Consider the following 22,551-nt stretch of genomic DNA (forward strand, 5'->3'; position numbering starts at 1 on the left):
TTTGACCATAGACTATTCTGTGTTTTGCCTGTCATGCTAAGTCTGGGAATAAACATTTCTAGTTCTCAAATGCCATTTTTCTTCTGCGTAGGAAGGATATGTGAAAACAGTAAGTGTTGAGTCAAACCATGTAGGTTCAAGCCCTTGTATTGTCATTATCTCACTGAACAACAAGGGGGCATCATATCACCCTTTTCCTCAACAGGTTTACTCAGTAGAAAATGGAATGCTAGTAGATGACTGCTAACATGACTCCATGTGTGCTTATCATGGAGTCAGAATGAAGGGGAGCACAAAACCCAAAGGGAAGGCCGTGGGTCAGCTTGTGAGGATTGTTTCCTAATAGCAGGAATTGAATTTTAATTTGCCTAAATTGTATCATTTAATTCTATTTGTTTACAATCAGATATAAAAATGTAAACCCATAGAAAATACAAAATAAAGGAATGAAATATTACTGGGCTGGCATGATGTTCCCAGCCTCAGTGTCATCATTTCCCATTGCTGCACCAAGGGACACATCACCCAGCCTCAGGTGACTGTGTAGGAAGAAACAGATCGAATATTTTAACTCTGACAAGATAAAATACAAACCTTCTGTGAAGACCCCAACAGCATAAAGCCACAAGTAAAGCAAAACCACCACAATCAATATGGAAACGGAAAACAAAATCTCTTCAAAGCAGAGAGACAAAACAACAACAACAACAAACTTTAATACTTATGGTGAAACCACCAAGGCCAGCAAGGGAACAGAAGGGGAACTTTAAGTGCAGCAGATTGTCAACCTAGTGTCCTAAATCAGGGGAAAGACAGTGTGGGAATGGAGGGGAAAGACATTCTGAGGTGGGGCAAAGCATCTAATCGGAAAGTGTCCAAGAAGCTCAAGGGAAGATAGGAAACCAAGAATGAAAACAGAGCAAATAGACAAACCACAAAGCAATGGAACACTAGGTTTAAGTGTTTATATATAAACTGTAAACAGAGATGTTCTAGCTTCCCCAATTAATGATGAAATTTGAATAATAAAAAATTGCTCAATTATATGTTGTCAAGATGAATGCATTTCTAGTATTGTAAGTAGATAAAAATAAAAGGACTGAAAAGCATATGCCTTTTAGCTACTGATCAAAAGGGAGCTTGCAGGGTGTAAGAGATCAGAGAAAAATCAGGCAAAACAAATTTTCTCTGGATAAAGAGGGTCATTACATGGTCACATGGTTAAGTCATCAAACGACCTGCCAATCTTAAATGTATACTGTGTACACAGAACAGCCTTTCCAATTAAATGAAGGAGAGCTCCCGAACTGCGTGGAGAAAGGGACACTTTCCCAGTGGAGCTGGAGACTTGGCTGTGGCTTTCTTAGTAACTGATAACAACAGCAGTCAGTAATGATGTAGAAAAAATAAGGCTCAGTAAGAAAGAGCTAACATCTATACAAAACTCTAGTCAAGAGGAGTAGAACACACACACACACACACACACACACACACACACACACACACACACACGTTTTATTTTAACTGCAGGGTTGCAGGGGTTTTACACACATTTCTTAAAGTGCCAGGGTGTATATCTCTATCATAATTTACTACTAGGTCATACTACTTGGCATATTTAAAGAATTCAAATCATACAGTGTGTTCTCTGACCACAGTGGAATCACCCTGGAAGTATGTCAAGGATAAGAAATCCTCCAATTATTTGGAAATTAGCTGCGTGGTTTTGTTGTTGTGGTGGTGGGTGGTTGTTTGGTTGGTTTTGGTGTTTGGAGATAGGGTTTCAGTCTGTAGCCATAGCTGTCTGGGAACTGGCTCTGTGTACCAGGCTGACCTCGAACTTACAAAGATCCACCTGCCTCTGTCTCCTGATTGCAGGGATTCAAGGCCTGAGCTACTACTGCTCTGCCTAGCTATGTGTTTCTTAAATGAGCACTCACAGAAGCTAACTCTTTGGCCTGGGGTTAGCCACTGTGAGCATGAGCTTTAGAGCCCTGCCCACCCCACCCCAGTCCCGGAAGTTCAGGATTAGGTCAGGGCAGAGCCAGGCACTGTCCCTTCCTACCTGTTGGACCGCCAGGTGGGGCTGCTTAAAGTCTATCTGGAATATGTTGCCCAGGAAGGGCAGGCGTCGCGGCCCTGGAGGGAAGTTCTTGGGGCGCCGGCTTCTGAAGTAGTCAGACAGAAACAAGAAGACGACAGCAGCCAGCAGCACAGTCCGGAAATGGAGCCCTGCCCAGATGGCGGCCACCAGGGAGCCCGCGGCGGCGAGCATGGCTGGTATTTGAACAGACTCCAGAGGACTGAGGATCTGAGCTGAGGCTCAGGGCTCCTAGACTTACAGGGCTCTCGGCTAAATATATTCCTATCCCCTCTGCACCACACCCCTCCGTTTCCCTCTGATGCCCTTTGACCCAGACAGCACAGACACCCTGTCCTCACAGCCCCACCCCTCTCTCTAAACAGAGGTCCTAACCACTCCTTCCTGTTACCCCAGGACCCAACCCCCAAGAGGAAGCTCAGAGCTCTCTGCCCTGCCCCTTCATAAGCTTAACTACATTAACCTTCAAACTTCAGTTACATTACGAACTAATTTGGATTTAATTTAGTAATTATAACTTACACTTACTTATAAACTACTTTGGCACTATGTACATGATAGAAAACCTAAGCACGTGTAGACAGTACATAGATGCACATAGCTGTAACTGAAGGTGGGTTCTTGGTTGTCAAATCTGATTTTGTAGCTTCTACTTACATCTGTAACTTGCCAGTTTTAAGTTACACCATTTGGATTTTTTTATGGTAGCTTTAAGCAATTGTTAATTGCAAGTTTATACTCTTAAAGGTGTGAGTCAATACTAAGCAGAAAACTTGATTTTTAAAGACCCCAAACTCAGCCTGTACAGTGATGAGGCTTTGAGCAGGTTGAGCAGTCATTGACAGCTTCATTTTAAAATAATGTCTTTTTTTCTTTTACTATAAATTGGATGAGATAAGAACTTTGAAATACTCAAATTTTGAATGTGACTATTTGTTGGGATTCTATCTCCCTCCTGAAATCCTAATTATGAAAAGAAAAAAATTTTAAAATAAAAAAGATTTTCGAAAATATGTCCTTTTTACATGTATTACAGCTCAGTAAGAGCCTTCCTTACCATTTTCATTTATATATTAAGAATTTCGAGGAAAGGTGTCTTGATAGAAGGAGCCATTATGGAGTTAGCGAGAAACCTGGTGCTAGGGAAATTCCCAGGAATCCACAAGCATGACCCCAGCTAAAACTCCAAGCAACAGTGGAGAGGGTGCCTGAACTGGTCTTCCCTGTAATCAAATTGATGACTACCCTAATCCTCATTATAGAACCTTCATCCAGTAACTGATGGAAGCAGATGCAGAGATCCACAGCTAAGCACTGGGCTGAGCTCCCAGGAGTCCAGTCCAAGAGAGGGAGGAGGGATTATATGAGAAAAGGGTCAAGATTATGATGGGGAAACCTACAGAGACAGCTGACCTAGGCCGATGGGAGCTTACTGACTCTGGACTAACAGCTTGGGAATTGGCATGGAACTGAACTAGGCCCTCTGAATGTGGGTGACAGTTGTGTGGCTTGGGCAATTTTTTGGGACACTATCAGTGGGACCAGGATTTCTCCCTAGTGCATGAACCAGGTTTTTGGAGCCCATTCCTTATGGAGGAATACTTTGCTCAGCCTCAATAGGGGCTGTGTGTGTGGGGGGGGGGGAGGCTGGTCCTGCCTCAACTTGATGTGCCAGACTTTATTGACTCCCCATGGGAGGTCTTATTTTCTCTGAGGAGTAGATGGGGAGTGGGATGGGGAGAAGGTGGGGAGGGAGGGAGAGGAAACTGCAGTTGATATGTAAGATGAAAAAAAAAACCCTTTAAATAAAAAAGGAATAATTTTGAAAACTATTTCAATAAGGGTTTTTAAAGTACATTTGTAAGGGGCATTTTGATTAACATAAAACATTTTATGCCATATAATTCTTACTTTTCCCATGACTATTACTTAATTGAAATAAAATTATAATTAATTTTTTCATTAGAACCTGTTTTGGAAGAAAATCTTTGTCAAATCTATGTGAATAACATTAACTCTTATAGCTTAATGAAACATTAGTCCTACAATTTCGATGATTGGTGTTTTATACAAACAACATGTTAGGGCTTTTACAAAACACTTAATCAACCTCCAAATACAATTTTAATAATTTTTAAGAACTTTAGTCTACCTGTATAAGGCAGTATATATTTATCAAGCCTTTTAATAAATAACCCAAACACTCACATTTATAAATATGTACTTGTGCATTTTAATTGAGCATTCTACATATATGCATATATGTATATACAGTACTCAATGCAAATAAATAAAAAATTAAAGTGGTCACAGGATCTGTCACTTAGTTTTTATGTGGGACACAAAACAACATGTAGCAATAATTATCATAGCTAGACTAGTCAAAATTACATGCAATCCAGCTGTGCCCAGTATAATAACCAAGTAGAAAGTTCATATATCCCTATCTCTTTATGATATGTGGAAGACTGAGTAAAATGATCAAAAGGTCAAGTTTATCATGTGGACTTAAGGTAACATCCTTTTCTATTATTAGAGCTAACTATCTGAGGGTGAAATGTCATTACAGATAAAACTACCACACTTAATGTTTTTTAGGTTAAAAAAATTCTCTTTTAATTTGTAGCAGGACTAAGCTACATTTCCCACTCCTGCTTGCATATCTAAAGGGAAGAAGGGGAACTATATGAAAGTATAGCATCCTGGACTGGTTATCAACTACTTGCTTAGTACCAATCTTGCCTGTAGTTTATCCTGGTCTACATAAAGATGATCTGTCCCATATTTACCTGACATTTGGTCATCACTAGTGCTTAGGTGGCTACTTTTCCCTCTAGTCATCCCTAGTGTCCCTATTGATCAGAAAATGATTCCATCCACTGATAATTTGGGGAACATATGTTAAGTTCCCCACCATGATAAGATCCTAATGAACATCTAATATAAAGTCTAAAGACAGCTGGAGTTTTATCTTCTTAAGAAAAACAAAATGTGTCTGCATACAAATCCTTTGGAGTCTTTTAGGAGGTGTATGCTTATACTAGGAGAAGTCACTCCAGGTGGATTTGAGTTAGATTAGCTTGACTCCATTTGCTGTTCTCTCTCTCTCAGCTTCCTGTGTGAATACTGAATATGGTCTGGCTGCCTCCCCATTGCCTGGTGGGTGAGCCTCACACTCCCTGTGCAATGCCCTCACCATTATGACAAACTCTATACCCTGGAAGTATAAGGCAAAACAAACCCTTTTCTTCTCTAAATCAATGTTTTGGAAGGTCAGAGTATTCTATCCAAGCAAAAGAAATGGAAGGAATGTAATGGCTAAAATGCTTTCTGCTTGGCAAACTTAATATGTAAATTTGAAAGATTAATTTTAGAATCAGCCTGAGTGTAGAGCTCCCTTTATATGAATTCTGGGAATTTTTTCTATATGAGGTGGACATATATTTTGTCTGTATTGACATGTATTTTGTCCTGCATTATATGATGTAATTGTTAATTGATCATATACTATTGTTGTAAATAAAGTTATGAGTCAACATTTTAATATCTAACTTGGTGTACAAATTATAAAATTATCAAGATAAAACTAGTATCACAAGAAGGCAGTGTTAGGTTTTAGTGTCTCTGTTTCATTGTATTATTAAAAAGAATATTTGTATTTGCAACAGAAAATGTTCTTGGAATATCAGCAGGAATATACATATACATACATATAATCTGTATAATGCTGACAGATGTAGCATAACAAAATGTAAAAAGTTTGTTTACTTCTTATTTTTTTAGATAAGTTTCTACTGAATGCATAATGGCTGTGTCTATAAATGCCATTCATTATTTGTCTGGAATATAGAAAGACATTGATAAGGCTTGTAGAGAAATAAATCTTAAAAGAAAAGAATTATCTGTAGTTAGGTTGAGTATAACAAAAGTACTGTTTATTTTTTAGGATTTTTATACTACTTTTTATGCTACTGATTTTTTTTTAATTAAAGTGGTTTTTTTTTTCATTTTATATACCATCTCCAGTTCCTCCCTCTCTCCCTTTCTCCCTCCTCCCCACCTCCCTCCATTCCAACCCCCATCCACTCCTCAGAGGGGGTAAGACCTCCCTTGGGTTGTTAACAGAGGCTAGCACACCAAGTTGAGGCAGGGCCTAGCCTCTCCCCCTTTCATCAAAGCTGAGCAAGGTATCCCACCATAGGGAATGGGCTCGAAAAAGCCAGTTCATGCACCTGGGATGAATTCTGGTCCCACTGCTAGGGGCCCCACAAACAGTTCATGCCTCACAAGTGTCGCCTACATTCAGAGGGCCTAGTTCAGTTCCAAAATGGCAGCCTACAGAATGGGGAAATGTCTTCACCAGCCCCACATCTGACAGAGGGCTGAACTCCAAAAAGAAATTAGACATCAAAATACCAAATAATTTAATTAGAAAATGGGGTACAGATCTAAACAAAAATTACTTAACAGAAAAATCTCAAATAACTGAAAGACATTTAAGGAATTGCTCACCATCCTTAGGCATCAGGGAAAGCCAAATCAAAAAGACACTGAGCTGTTACACTTGTCAGAAAGGCTAAGACCAAAAACACTGATGACAGCTTATGTTAGAGAAGATGTGGAGTAAGAGGAACACTTCTCCACTGCTAGTGGGAGTGCAAATTTGTACAGCCACTCTGGAAACCAGTATGGCAGTTTATCAGAACATTGGTAACCAAACTATCTCAAGACCCAGCAATACCACTTTTGGGCATATACCCAAAATATATTCAATCATACCACAAGGATACTTGTTCAACTATGTTCATAGCAGCATTATTCATACTAGTCAGAACCTGGAAACCACCTAGATGCCCCTCATCTGAAGAATGGATAAAGAAAATGAGGTACATTTACACAATGAAGTATTAATCAGCATTAAAAAACAATAATATGAAATTTGCAGGCAAATGGTTGGAACTAGTAAAAAATCATCCTGAGTGAGGTAACCCATGCACAGAAAGACAAATACAGTATGTACTCACTCATAAGTGGATAATAGATGCAAAGCAAAGGATAACCAGGATACAATCCACAACCCCAGAGAAGCTAGGTAAAAGGGAGGACCCTAAGAGAGACAGGCATGGAGAGCCCTAGGAAGGGGAAATAGTTAAGATCTACTGGGTAAACTGGGAGGAGAGTAGAAGGGAGGGGGTGGAGGAGGGGAATATGAAGGATCAAGATGGCTGAGTTGGGGGAGGGATGGAAAGGGAGAGCAATGAAAGAGATGTCTTGATCCAAAGAGCCATTATGGGTAAGGGAGAAACCTGGTGCTAGGGAAATTCCCAGGATCCCACAAAGAAAACCCCAACTAAGACTCCTAGCAACTGTGGAGAGAGTGTCTGAACTGGCCTTCCCCTGTAATCAGATTAGTGACTACCCTAATTGTCATCATAGAACCTAACTGATGGAAGCAGATGCAGTGATCCTCAGTCAGGCACTGGGCTGAGCTCCTGGAGAGCAATTGAAGAGAGGGAAGGGGGATCCTATGAGCAAGGGGGTTCAAGTCAAGATCATGATGGGGAAAACCACAGAGACAGCTGACCCGAGCTAGTGGGAGCTCACAGACTGGGGACTGACAGATGGGGAAAAGGGTTATCTTCAAAAGAGAATTTAGAGGCTGGGAGGTTGGCTCAGTGGTATCGGTGCTTGCTTCCAAGCTTGTCCACCTGGATTGGATCCCTGACACCCAAGTCTTAGAAATTATTCACATACACAGGTTCACACAAACATACACATACATACACATCATTCAGTATATTAAAAATAATAAAAACTATTTAGTACTCTGTGTACTATTAATTTTTTCAGACATTTGACAAAGTCAAAGTTTATTTAAGTATTAGCTTATGTTAAAGTATTATAAATGACCTCTTTTTTTTTAAAGTGCTTGATGAAATATATGAAGCATGAAATAAACTTTCTTAAGCACTTCAGAGGATACAGTTCAGTAATTTTAAATACATTTACACTTTTTATATTGAAAATTCATACAATGTACTCTGGAGGCAGTTCCCCCTCTTTGTCTCCTCCCAGATCCTTCCCCACCCCCCATCCATCTGACTCCACACCTTTTTTTTTTTAAGTCTTTAGAAAACAAACAGGGGGTACAGATCTAAACAAAATTACTTAACAGAAAAATCTCAAATAACTGAAAGACATTTAAGGAATTGCTCACCATCCTTAGGCATCAGGGAAACCCAATTCATTACTCTAACACTAACTGAATGTGCTCTGTGTTCTTGCTTGTATTATTTGTGATATTTGTTGGTGAGGCCTATTTCACCAAAAGATTTAGTGAGAAAAACCAAGAGTAGGGAAATGTAACAATCTTGGCAGGAATGAAGATATTCAGGAGACATTTGGGCACCTCTTTTCATTATCAAACTACTGAGACTTTGCATGGTAAGGAACTGAACCTTCTCGAGGAAGGAAAAGACTAGGAGCTAAATGCCAAACAGAGAAAGGGTTTGTCTCCCAGAAAGGGATTTCACTTGGTACTGACAACTTGTCAAGCCACCTTAGAATAGAGACTGGAGCTAAGACAATGATCATGAGTGGGATCCCATCATTACCTAGCTATGTGTATCTCTGGGCCCATATTTAATTCAAACCTCATGTTAGAAATCTAAAGGTGGATTTGGAGCTGGGGAAACTGGACCTCTTTGATCCTCCTCACAATGTGTTACATTGAATAAACAAATATCCTTTTCTTTCTTTTCTTGAAGTCTTGTTTATGTGACCAACTGAGGAAGGTTGGACAAGCTGGGCTTGTTAGGACTTACTGGGGTATAGATGAATTTCTAAATGAGAAAACTTCCAACTATGCTGGTGTCCATCCAAACTTCAATTCAGAGGGATCAGGGAATGTTAAGTTCCACAGATGGACCCAGAGGCTGAAGGCTAAATTTGTTTAGCAGAGATTATCATCAACAACCTGACCAGTAATAGTCACTGAGACAACCCAAATTGAGGGTTGTAAGATGGTGTAGACACCTGGATGGTTGGGCAAGGCAGAGCCCACTCCCCAGCTTTCTTAGCTCCCTTACTACTCAGTTCTTGGACTCCATGAAGATCAGGAGTCCCCAAGGATACTCTCAGTCATCTGGCATATGAAGAAACATGCAGAGCAGAAATACCACTGGAGGACAGCAGACTGAGCATACTTGGGCACTATTGGTATCTGTGGTGGTTTAAATGAGAAATATCCCTCATAGGCTTACATATTTGAACACTTGGTCTCTGGTTGATGGTGGTGATTGGGAAAGTTATAAAACCTTTAGGAGGTAGAGGTTTGCTAGGAAAAGAATGTCTCTGGGGATGGGCTTTGGGTGTTTATAGCCTTGGCTCACTCCAGTGTGCTCCCTTTGCTTCTTCATGTTCATGGAACTGTAATTTCTCAGTTTCTGGCTCTGGTCCCTGCTGTCATGTCTTCTCTGCAATATCGGAGTCTCCCTCTGGAAACACAGCCAAAATAAACTCTTTAATTCTTAAGTTTTCTTTGGTCACGCAGTTCTGTTACAACAAGGGAACATTACTAACATTGATACTGAAACTAATTTTTTGATAAGAAGAACATACATTTATTTTTAGAGAAATGTGGAAGAAATTGGATCTTGCAACTAGCAAAATGATTCATTACTGTAATCAGAGCCTAATTAGCTATTCTTGTAGGAGCACAGAAGACAGAAGTACTGAGTATAATATACAGTAGGGGATGCAGCTCATGAAGTTTCAAAGGGAAGCAAGGTCTGCAGCTACATGGGTTAGAGGTCATTTGCATGATATTCTGTCAAAGAGTCTGGCTGCCATCTGTCCTTGTCATCAGAACTTATATGAAGCTAAATTTAAAAGCAATGGATTCATTACTAAGACAGAGGAGATTTCAAAACAGCATGATGTTGAGTCTGTGGTTATTAAAGATTACTCTTATCCAGGTCTACAATGAAAAGGATGAAGTAGCCCAGAAACAAGTACAAAGCATAGTTTGGAGAGCAAAAGAACATTAGGAGGCTTAATGATAGAGTCAAGGCGTGTGCTGAAAGAGGCTGTCATAGTTAAGAAGGTTAGCATTCTTAAAGAGAGGCTTGCTGCTCTGCACTGAAACAAAGGGAAGGGTGCCCAAGAGCAACATCCCACCTAGTAAGCAGCCAACCTGAAAAGAGAAAGCCTAAGGGGTTGCTTGTCCCCAGAGGCAATTGCTTAACTTAGGAAGACTGGTGCTAACTTTAGGGAAATAATTCCAACCACAATTAACATCAGAAACAATCAGACCTGTTCCTAGGAATAACCCCATCAAGGAATGGAGTGAAGATGTTGCAAAGCCAAGAAGAAAGAAATTAAAGAAGATGCTAGACAATGGAAGGACCCTTCATATTCATGGACTAGAATAATCAGTATTTGAAATTTGTTGTATTACCAAAATCAATCTGTGTGCTCTCCTTGACAGTGCCAATAATAGCTATATGGATATAAGAAAAAAATCATAAAATCCTATGGAAGCACAAAAGACCAGTAAGTCAAAGCAATCCTGAATAGAAGAACACTTATTGCTCGTACCATAGTACAATTATACTACTGAGCCATAGTAACCAAATAAGCATGGTATTGGCTGTATTGGCACAAAACATATACATAGACCATAGAATAGAATAGAGGACACAGACTTAAATCCAGACTGCTACAGACAAAGGATGACATGTGCACTAACATGCTAGGGTTGGCTACATGTCCTGGATAAGCCAGTTAAACAAACCGATTAATAGTAAAAAGCAAGCTGGGTGTGGTGGGACACACCTTTAATTCTAGCACTTGGAAGACAGAAGCAGATGGATCTCTTGTTAGTTCAGGCCAGCCTGATCTAAAAATCCAGTTCCAGGACAATCAGGGCTGTCACACAGAGAAACCATGTCTTAAGAAACCAGAACAAACAAACAAATCCAAACAAACAGAAAAAAATGTAAAAGGCAGAAAACAAGAGATTTATTTAATTTGGTCACAATTAAAACTGGGGCAGAGAGATCTAGGTAATTCCTATCCCACACCCATTATTGAGGTCCTGAAATGAAGCTAACATTTAAATATGAGGCAAGAGATATGGCTAGCTAAGCATCTAGCCAAGATGTGGTTCCACCCACCATTGTCTCAGATTAAAGTCTCTTAGCAAGTTCAACTGAAAAGTTGTAAATCTTTCTCCAGGAGATGAGATCCTTTTCTGGAAGGTAAATTTGTTCCCTGGCCAAACCCCAGGGCTTCACATTTGTCTTCTCTAGTAGGAGATTCCTCAGTTAATTCCAATGTCTCGAGGTCCATGGTTTCAATAATCTGAAATCCAAAGAGAGAGGCATGAGTGTTTCTTTTGAATATATTAATCACTGCCAGACATACTAGTGGAGTGTACAACAAAAGAGATAAGTAACCAGTGAAGGGACTGCCTATAGAATAGGGAAAAAATAAGGACTTTCTCTGTTCTTCTCTTAACAGGTGGTTAATGATCAGACTATATAAAGTACTAACAAACAACCCAATAAATTTCACAAATAAACTAAACAGATGTTTCTCAAAAGAAGAAATACAAATGCTTAATAAACATATGAAAAGGTTTTCACCTTGTTCAGTCCCAGAAAATACAAATGATAACTCCACTGAGATGCCATGTTACCCAAGTCAGAATGTCTACCATCTCTAAAACAAAAGCAACCTATGTTGCTAATGAACTGTTTCTGGGTTTGTTAGCACTGGAGCCTCAGGCTCTGGCAGCCTTAAGACTCTAGACTTGGTCACCTGTCCTCAATAGGACAATTGAACAGACACACAGAAAAAGGAGATTCATTCAATGTGGTCATGCTGGGAAGAAGAGTAAAGAGGTCTATTGATTGCCCAAACCCGTCTTGGTTCCTATCATCAGGTTGAGGTTTAAGTGGAAGACAAGAAATGCCTGGCCAAGGTTTAAAATCCCCCATCATTAAAAATAGTTGTCTGGGGACCAGTGTCTCCTACGAAGTAGTCTGACAAGTTGTCAGGATGTAAGTTCCTCTTCGTCCCTCTCCTTCTGCCAGAATGACTTTTCTGGGGAAATGCCAATCCCTTGGGAACAATTATTTCAATAGTTTAATAGCCAATCTAGTGGTAGGTGCACATTTGACCCTTTAGATGATCTTCTTGTTACCACAGTTAGAGAAACTTTAATGACTGTTGGTGATAATGAATGGAAATAATTAATCCACGGACACAAATATAGAAGATCCTTAAAAAGCTAAAAATAGAACTTAGGTATAATCTAGCTATTCTACTCCTGGGCATACACCTAGAGGAATAAAATTCAGGATGCAATAAAGATAACTGTATATCCATTTTTCATTTAAGCACAGTATAATAAAGATATTACATTTTTTTTCTGGGAAGATGTAGACAAATGACCATTCACCTCAGATAGGACAGCAATGAAAGAACAAAGTACTGATCTACCAATGCCCAACTTGTCCAATCAATGTGTTTATTGGATTGAGTCACAGAGCATAGGTGAACCAAACCTTTTATTGAACTGTCTACAAGGCTGATCATCTGATAAGGTTGCCAGTGAATTTGGAGTGGTTAGAATATTACAAGTCCAGAGACCAATTACAATTTATATCATGCTTTCTTTTTTTTTCTTTTCCTTTTTTTTTCTTTCTTTCTTTTTTTTCGAGACAGGGTTTCTCTTGTGTAGCTTTGCACCTTTCCTGGAACTCACTTGGTAGCCCAGGCTGGCCTCGAACTCACAGAGATCCGCCTGGCTCTGCCTCCCGAGTGCTGGGATTAAAGGCATGCGCCACCACCACCCGGCATATCATGCTTTCTTTAGCTACACTTACAGTTTTTCCTTGTTTATTTGTCCTTCTATAACCAATATAGGTTTGTCTAGATGGATAGTATCATCTGCCTGGTTATGCACTGGGAACAGGGGTTGACAAGAGATAGAAAGCATTTCTGTTTTTTTAGAGTGTTTTAGAGATAGAACAATTGATTTTGACAGATCACCTTCTGTGGTTTCTAAATGTTATAGGGTCAAGAGTATGTGGTATTTGGCACTCACAATCAAGGAGGAACAAAATGATAGAAATATTTTCTTTTATCCAGGTCTAACTTGAGATCATCACTGACTAGTGTGGGGCTGAGGACCAACTTTTGAAACTCTAAACTCACAGTCAGCCTATTTGCAAGTGGAGGAACACAATCTGAAACCTTAATGAGTGAGTGCCATCCACGCTTCAGACAGATAATACTGTAATTGATATTTTCCATTAGAGGGCACTGTTTATCCTCCAGTCTGAGATTAAGCCAGTGCAGTAAAACAGCATGTATTTCCTTTTTAAAACTTGTGACAAATTGATTCAGTCTAGGGGTATCTTTTTCCCTGTCTGTATGACTAAAGTAACATATATTGGAACATTTTTCCATATCTCCTTCTATAATAGACTCGGCAAAAATGAAGATTGGAACTACACCTTGACTGAGACTGCGTGTGTTTACATATACTTGGCTCCCTAGTTAAACTTTCATCTCACTACAGGACCCTGAGGATGACTCAGGGGGGTTTCTGGATCTCTTTGTTTCTCTTCCCAATATGACCAAATTTAATAAATGGTCCTTTTATGTTTCCCACTTTTAACTTAGCTCTTTTATTGGCTTATTTAGGTAGGGTGGTGAGGCCTGGCTTGGAGCACAGGTAGTAGCCCACAAGTTCAGTAACACATTGTCTTCCACTCCAGAGCACCCTCTGAAGATTTTCCCTTATCCATCCTCCCCTCATGAGCAATGAAAAGGAGAAGCCTTTTGGGCTAACCCCTCTTATTGATGGAGAACTGAATTCTTCCATGTTTCTTGACCTCCCTCAGTAGTGACAAAGACTGTAATATCCTGTAAACTTGATGGACCTTCTTGCAATTTGTGTGGTTAATCTTAGCCTGTCTGTGTGGGACCTACCATCCAAAAAATGTTCTGGAGTAAATATTAGCCCTCATGTATCAGGGGGATCAGCCAGCTTTTAATGAGTCTGGGAAGGTGCTGGCTCCCTTGTGGGTTATGCCTCTCCTAACTACTTTAATGCCAGGAGGGAACTTTTTATCTTCCAATTCATGTGTAGGTAGGGTAGGTATAGACTAGAGGCATGGATCCTTTCACCAGGTGAGAGACATCCATGTGCTTTGTAGCATCTCTAGAGTGCCAGGATTTAGAGGCACATAGAGAATTAAAGCTGCATGTTGGAAGAAGTCTGTGAAAGTCTGGGAGGAGTGACTGCAGTTATACTTCCAAAAGATACTGCGCTGTTTTTGTGTGACAGAGATGTGAGATTCTTTGAGCATGCTATGATAAGATTCCTCATCTTGCTCTTTTGGTGCTCAGATCATAAGTTGACCCTTCAGGCTTGAATGAACTCAAGGGGACAAAGGCTGGCTACTAGGAGAAGACCTCTGGAGCACCTTGCCCCAACTATTCGACTTCTCCTCTCAGGAAGCCTTCTTTGAAACAGTATTACTAGGCCAGCTTTGTCTCAAGCCTGTGGTTTCCTAGACTGCTGCCTTGTACAAGCAACCCATCCACACCTAGTAAGACCCATTGCCTTCTTTATTCTAAGACCTGCAAAGTCTTGCCTTATTTTAAATACTCACTGCAGCATGGTTGGTCTACGTCACTTTCTAGGAGGGTGGTGGTGAGAAGATTCACTTCTTGAGACAACTTTGTACACTAGGGGTCAGGTAGAAGAGAAGAGCAGAAAGGTACTAACTATATTGTCCAAATATAAGTGAGGAATGATGGCTATATATTACATTCATAAAATGTTTGTATAATTCTTGAATGGGAAAAAGACATTCTTTATAGAATATCCAATGAACTTAGAAAAAGGAGACTTTTTTTTGCTTTTTTTAATTAAGAAAAATTTTCATTCATTTTACACACCTTCCCCTTCCCTCCTCTTGCCCACCAGCCTCCCCCTCTCAACCTACCTCCTATTCCCTGCCACAAGAAGGCAAGGCCTCCTATGGGGAGGCACATCCAGTAGAGGCAATCCAAGCCCTTCCTTCTGCCTCAAGGCTGCAGGAGGTGTTCCATCATAGGTAGTAGGCTCCAAGAAACTCACTCATGCACCAGGGATGGATTCTGACCCTACCGCCAGGGGCCCCCAAGCAGATCAAACTACACAACTGTCTCCCCATGCAGAGGGCTTAGCTCAGTCCCATAGGAGATGTTTTATGGGTAGAAATTTCCATTAGGAGTCACAGAGAATGTCTTCCAAAGGTTCTGGTTCATTTCAGTTACATGATACTTGGTCCTGTGTTCCATTACTTTCTGGCATCAGGCTGATGCTCCTAAAATTTTTATATTAATTATATTTAGTGTGTTGTGATTAGGTTATGTTCTGATATCATACTCCATACCTTGTAAAATAACGGTTTTGTTGTTGTTGTTGCCTAGAAAGACTTCATTTCACAAGCAGTTTTTGACTCTATTTTGAAGCTGGAGGATGACTGTGGACTTGCATGAGCAGCACCATCTCACTGTCACAACCCAAACAACACAGACTGATGAGTGGTTTGCTATTTGTAGAAAGAATGTCATCCTGTTAATTCATTGGGCTGAACTGGTACTGTAGGGGCACATGGATATACTGAAATCTTATCAGGAGAACCAGGCCCCAAACTTACTAGACAAATGAGACCAAGGGAGAGGTATAATGTCATCACATGGACACCATATCAAGATAGGCACCATCAATGTGATGGGGGTAGCCCCAGTGACCTGTCATTTAACTTCCTAGTATTTGCACTGTGAATAAAAACTCCTAAAAATAAGCTGTATCTGCAAAGACTGATTGACTGGTTAGAAGTTCAGTATTTTTGAGAGAGGTGGGAATGTTATAGGTCTAAGGCTAATTACCTTATCTTGGACCAGCTTTAACCCCCAGGAACATCCAGCCATTCCTTGCTAAATTCTGTGTGGTACTTCACATCCTGAGATGAATAGATAAAAATATTTGGAATTTATGGACTTTTCAGATCCTCTGTCTTCCACCAAATTAAAAGGGGAGAATGTCATCAGGACACATCTAAGGCCTATAGAGAAACCTCTCATCTTGTTGTAATCACTTCTCTGATGCACGTCTAGAGTATTTTAGATGTGTCTTGATACATGGCATTTTTGTTTTTTAAAAGCATAAAACTTGATGCAACTGCTTCTTTGATGGAACATGGACTTTGTGATAACCTAAACCTGTGTTCCTGGGCCATGGTCCCTCAAAATGGATCCAGAATAAACTATTTCTTATTCCCTTTAAGATGAGAGCCATGGTTTTTGCACCCAGATCAACAGCATCAAAAACCAACAGATAGAGAACTCCCAACAACCCCAAGGTCCCCAGATTGACTCATGTGTCTGAAGACAGAAAATCTTTCCTATTATCTCCCCAAACTTGCTTCTATGGTTTGCTTATTGGTAACTACATGCTCTCTGGCCCTGAATCGGAGTGTAAGATCCAGCTATAATATATAAATCACAGAAACTGTTTCAATGGTGTTTTCTTTGTCTGTGTGAGATGAGTGAATCATCCCTTTCTACCTGACTTCCAGGAGGACCACTCAGAGGCAGAGCAAGATAAGGCAGCTACAGGCCTTCCAAACAAGAGAGACTTCAAGTCTTATTTCTGTAACTGCTCCCAGAAGCCCAGTTCTAACTTTTATGTTCTTTTGGTACCATTTCCAAATGAACCCTTTCAAAAGTCCAGGAGTAAATCCATGTGTACAACAGGAGAAAGGAAGAGACTTGAAGGCACACCCTTGTGATTTGAGTTATGACTTAAATAGCATTTTAATACATCGTGTCATTTTACATATAATTTAAAAATGGAAATAGTCATTATTACTTTAGCAACTTTTATGAGCTCCTAAATCCTATAACCAGCGTCAACTTGGGAATCCAGCCATCTAGGAATCTGATTTAATTTCCTCTCTCCAATTCCTTCCATCTTTCCTCAGTTGCCTTCATCCCGTGTCCTCCTGTGTGTGTACACATCAGTGGATTTAAAGTGCAGGCCATTCTCTTTTCTTTTATTTTCTCTTTCCTTTTCCAGCATCACAGTCTGGGGACAGCACAGAGGCGGTAGCTGACTGGGGAAAGGGTCAGGCCCATTCTGAACTTCAGGCTCAATTTCTCATTGACTGGGGGTTTGAAGGTAAACTTTTGCATGAGAACGGTGAAGAAAATGAACAGCTCAGTTCTGGCCAATTGTTCTCCCAGGCAAGCTCTCTTTCCTGTAGGACAAAAGCCAAAGATGAGTCACTTTCTCAGCTGACTTTGGTTCATCAAGGGACTGGTGTCCCCAACTTCATGCTGTAAATGCTGAGCTGATCCTGCACTTTGTGTCCAGCTGATTATGTCTAACATCTTCCTGATTTGCCCATTAAAGTCCCATTCAAGGTGGTAGATCCTAACCTTTGGCATAACAATATACCTTAGATATGTGTTTTTACTTTGCCAGTCCAGGAAACTGCTATTTTCCCAGGTATCCTGGCCCTTGCATTGAATAATATGTAGAAGTTAAGACCTGGGCAGGAGGCATTCTCACAACTCTGGGAGCCATTGCTCTACGTCACCTCATGCCATACACACATGCACATGTTGTTTATATCTATGTGTGTGTATCATGTATCGACATATATACTTGTGTCTATATCCAGCCTATCTACAGTCTACATGTCAGTCTCTCTATTGAATATCTGAGTTCACATGGTTGATCTCTGATGATGCAGGACAACCCTAGCATTCCACTGTTCTCTTCCTCAGTGAACATCCTTCTCACATATCCTAACAGCACTGCAAGACACCACACAGTCCCTAATTCATCTTTAAGCCCATGTTTGTGTGGATGTGTTTGTTCATATGTGTGCTCATTGTGTGTGGATGTCAGAGGACAGCCATGGGTGTTGATCCTCAAGTGCCACCCCCACCCCCATATTTATAGAGGGTCCTATGTGCCCTGTAGGCCTGGCAATAAGTCCCAAGAGACCCTTTATTTCAAGTGCTAGGATTATAAGCACATGGTACCATGCTCCAAAATTTTCTGTGAGTTCTGGAGATCAAATTATTTTCTTTGCTTCCAAGGCAAGCACTTTGCCAAGTGAGCTGTCTCCCCCACCACTAAGTGCTTTCTTTCTTCAAAAAAAATGTTTTTAGAATGAAAAAAAGTTTAAGAAAAAGTCAGGAAAAAGAAATCTATAAAGACTATAACAAAGATGCTTAGACTAGTATTTAGACAGAACTATTATTAATAAAATAAAAGCAGACCCAAAAAGGTTCACAGAAAATATAAATGTGTTATGATGATGATGATGATGATGATGATAATGATGCCAGTATCTTATGTAACAGCATCTTATGTAACATCTGTGGTTTTTGCCATCATGTTTCATTCATGTATATTCTCCACATGCTCCTCCTGTTGCCTGCCATAAATAGCATGGCTAACAACCCATTGAACTCCTGAGATTCTGCTGTAACGATCCACATACCATGGCATGCAACATTAGGACTCAGGGTTAATAACCTGACCTGTCTGCAACCTCCTATGTGACTGTGACTAAACCACTCCTTGTCATGAAGCTAAGCTTTCCTCCTTTGGCAGTTATATGAAACAGCCTCTTCCCTCTCTCTGAGCATGGGTGGGCAGGTGTGAATTAGTTGTTCAACATGGAGCATGTGATTTAAACCTTGGCCTGAGTGATAGGTAATCTTGATTAGTGTGTCCTCTATAACCTGGATTAAGAATGTCCCCTATAACCTCATATATTTGAATGCTTAGTCACCAGGGAGTGAAACTCTCTTGAGAAGAATTTGGAGGTGTGGACTTTTTGGAGGAGGTGTATCACTGGAAGTGGGCTTTGAGGTTTCAAAAACCATACCAGGCCCATCACTCTCTCTGTCTCTGTCTCTCTGTCTCTGTGCTTCTCTGCCTGTGCATCAGCATGCAAAGCTCTCAGACACTGCTCCAGTGCCATGCCTGTCTGCTTTGTGCGATCATGATCATGGACTAATCCTTTGAAAGTATAAGCAAGCCCCCAATTAAGTGCTTTCTTTTATTAGAGTTGGCCTGTGTCTTCACGACAATAGAACAGTAACCAAGTCAGTGACCATCTTCACTGAGAGATGCCCAGAAAATCAAGGTCTGTCTATGAGGTCATTTCAGAGATGCCTAGCATGTGGGACATTGAAGTGAGAAGAAAGACCTGTCTTGAGCATGGCTGATAGCATCCAGAAGGCTGGCACTTGCCACTTGGCAGGCCTGACTCTTCCTGAACCCCTGTGACTGTGTTTCTGTGTCTGCTCATGACCGTCACATTCCAGCTCTCTCCACCTCTGCAGAGACTTTTGGTTACTCAGGCACAGGCTGCATCATAAGTTTATCTTATCTCAAGGCTTTCAGGTCTTTGAACTGGAAAGCCAGTAGTTATCCACTTCACTTCTCCCATTTTTCCATTTTCCACCCTCTCTCATTCCTTATTTATCTCTACTAAGGGCCCAGTTCACTATGGGAAGTTCCACCCTTGGGCACATGGTCCTAGGTGGTATAAGACAGCAGGCTGAGTTATCCGTGGGGAAAAGCCAATAAAACTAACCTGTCCATGGCTTGTGCTTCAGTTTCTGTCTTCAGGTTCCTGCCTTGAGGACCTACCTTGGTTTTGTCAGTGATGGAATGTGATCAGGAAGTACAAGCTAAATGAATTATTTCCTCTTCAAGTTACTTTTGCTCATGGTTTTTATCACAGTAACAAACAGCAAACTTAGATAGGGAATTTGAATGACTGAAGAAGATTGGAATAATAATTTGGGAAGGGAAAACCTACTCCTTTATGGTCATCACCCTCCATCCAGGGGAGTACATAATCTGTAGGTAGGCTTTACTAATTTGTCTCTCATAGTATCACCGAAGAGTACATCTCTTCAAAGATGCACTGCCTGTGCTCATATCTAGTCCTTCCTTGGAGATAGCAGTCACTTAGCTGGGAAACTTGAATGATGTGACAGTGTTCAGCTAGGTCATGTAACCTTAATATATGTAGTTTACTTTCTGCTCATTGTTGACAATGATTTTACCTACAGACTTGGTTGCCAACTGTGGCACTATTGGGAAGTGGTGGAATATCAAGTAGGTGTGAACCTAAGGTAGGTCATTTGAGCTGTGCTTCTGATGGGATATCTATAATCTGGAGACATCCTTTCCTTGATTCCTGGTCCCTATGAGGTAGCCATGTTCTTCACCACACACTTTCAACAAATGCTCTCTGTCACCTCAGGCACAGGTCACATGACCACAGACTGAGACCTCTGAAACCATGAGCCAAGCCAAGCTTCCTCCTGAGAAGTTGTTCATCTCAGATAATGTTTCAGTGAGGGAAAGCTGACAGACACAGTCTGGGCTAAAGGCTGCTTGGACCCTTTCCTTTCCACCAAAAACCAGAAAAATGACCTATTGAGTGAAATAAGAGGGTTGACCTAGGCTATAGCCAATGGTCTTCATTAACCCTACCCTTATGTTCTATGACACCATTTCTAAATTAAAAATACTCTTATTTAATACTACATTAATATAATTTACATCTATATAATTATATTAATTATACTAATGAATAGGAAGCTATCTATTAATTTGTTGACCTTAACATGGGCAGACATAAATCAGCAGAACATGTCAAATTATAAATTAGTTTTCTATCTTCTGTGATAACATACAAATAATAATTGTATAGCTGGTTATCTTTTCCAAGAGAAGAGAAGCTGCCTAATATAACAGTTACAGGAATGTTGTCTATAGAAAGTTCTAGAAACGATGAAGGAAAGCAGCTAAATGCCAAAGACAGGGCTGTCGTAGAAAATGCAGACTGCTGCTTTGTCAACCCAGGGTTCTTTTTTTTTCAGGTTTACCTCTTCTGGTCTTCACTGGGCATCTCCAGGTAACTGAATTTCATGCACCTCTACCAGAAAGAAATGCTAAAAGCAGAACATTTGACTGCCCTCTTGCCTTGGTTTCTTTTTATTTTTACTGGAATTTCACATCTATTCCAAAGACTGTAGGATTTTCCCTCCCCTGTAACTGGGGCTGGTCTTGTAGATTTTATAGGTCACCAGAAGTCATGGGATGACAGTCCCAGCCTGGATTTTACCAGGCCCATGTGCTCCTGCTTTGTTTCTTGGGATCTTAAGCCACACCACATGGAAGCCTAGGATAATATGTTTGTCAGGTTAACCAAGATTAGCTAAGCCATTGATCTGACCTGGAAACCTCTGAGGATAATATGCTCTTTGAAAATAATATAGTTTTGGATACTTTTATACAGCAGGATTCTAACTAATACATAGGCCATGGACTCAGGGAATCCTAAAGTGGAAGGGTCTATAACTGGGGTGGTCAGTTGCCACGAACATGTAATAGAGAAAGAACTGAAATAGGACTGAAAACTTAAGCCTGCTCTGCTCTGCTAGTTTCTTGTGCTCATGGTTTTACATTAGAAAAATTTCTCCTCTTAACTGGAGTTTACTTATCTGACTAAACAGACACTAAGGTCCCTTTCCTATTGGATTACCAACAACTACATTACCTTGATGATTGTCTGAGATAATTTGTCTGCTAATTAAGAGAGAATAAAATAATTCTCAGTAGCAAAGTATCAGTGAGACTCTGTGTGCTACTGTTTTTATTTTACAACTGGTATGTATAGGAGAACATTTTAAACTGGATGATATATGAAATCCCCAAGGGTCAAAGATTTTGCAATGTAAAGATGCATATATGCATCCTTCACTTGGCCTAGAGGATCAACTTCCTGTGGAAGCCATGGGGATCTACCAACATTCCTTTCACTGCAGTCCTAGGAAACAACACATAAAGCACTTATAAAAGAGTCATATTTCCAGACTCTCAGGATCTGATTCAGTAACTAAGAATAAATAGAATATATGAAACATGTAGCTGAGACTTTGAGCTGTAATTCAGTTCTTTTTAATTTTTTTATGTACAAGAAGACAGGACAGATGTCCTTTATTTTGTCAGCATCTCTATTAAAGTGAATTGTGAAAGGTCAACAAAGTTGACCCAGAAGCACAGGGTAAGGTAAAGAGAACAGAACCAGGTCCAGCCAGACACCATCAGTGAAGCCCAGAATTCCACAGTGTGGTTTTTGGGTATCATTTAGTTACCTTCTGCAGACAGTGTTAGAAAACACAAGCTTTAGTGTGAGAAAATCTCCCGAGCCCTAGCTGCAGCACATTTGGCTAGGTTTGTATCATTATCTCTGCAGTGCTCACTGATTCCAGCTTTAAAGGCTGCAGTGGGACACGTGCTACAAGAAGCAGCTCTGCTTCGTCTTCTTTCCCACTACTTT

The 22,551-nt window shown here is 40.4% G+C and overlaps 2 protein-coding genes across 8 annotated transcripts in view; both read right to left on the reverse strand.

The window, feature by feature from the left end:
- LOC102903065 (cytochrome P450 2J4-like) overlaps positions 1 to 2,495 on the reverse strand; it is a 42,403-nt gene extending 39,908 nt beyond the window's left edge. For both annotated transcript variants that reach the window (XM_006974025.4, XM_042271430.2), the window contains exon 1: positions 2,066 to 2,495. In XM_006974025.4, the coding sequence (XP_006974087.1) occupies positions 2,066 to 2,275 (210 nt within the window). In that variant the 5' untranslated portion in view covers positions 2,276 to 2,495. The remainder of the gene's footprint in view (positions 1 to 2,065) is intronic.
- Positions 2,496 to 11,100: 8,605 nt separating this feature from the next.
- Positions 11,101 to 22,551, reverse strand: part of LOC102903374 (cytochrome P450 2J4-like) — a 49,127-nt gene continuing 37,676 nt past the window's right edge. For 4 of the 6 annotated variants that reach the window (XM_042271433.2, XM_006974026.4, XM_042271434.2 and 1 more), the window contains one exon: positions 16,960 to 17,427. In XM_042271433.2, the coding sequence (XP_042127367.1) occupies positions 17,249 to 17,427 (179 nt within the window). In that variant the 3' untranslated portion in view covers positions 16,960 to 17,248. Of the gene's footprint in view, positions 11,465 to 16,959; positions 17,428 to 22,551 lie in introns of those variants that run through there. The other 2 variants (XM_076564521.1, XM_076564523.1) reach the window with 2 other exon arrangements.

Source organism: Peromyscus maniculatus, chromosome 2 (genome assembly GCF_049852395.1).
Source record: "Peromyscus maniculatus bairdii isolate BWxNUB_F1_BW_parent chromosome 2, HU_Pman_BW_mat_3.1, whole genome shotgun sequence".
NCBI classification, from domain to species: Eukaryota; Metazoa; Chordata; class Mammalia; order Rodentia; family Cricetidae; genus Peromyscus; species Peromyscus maniculatus.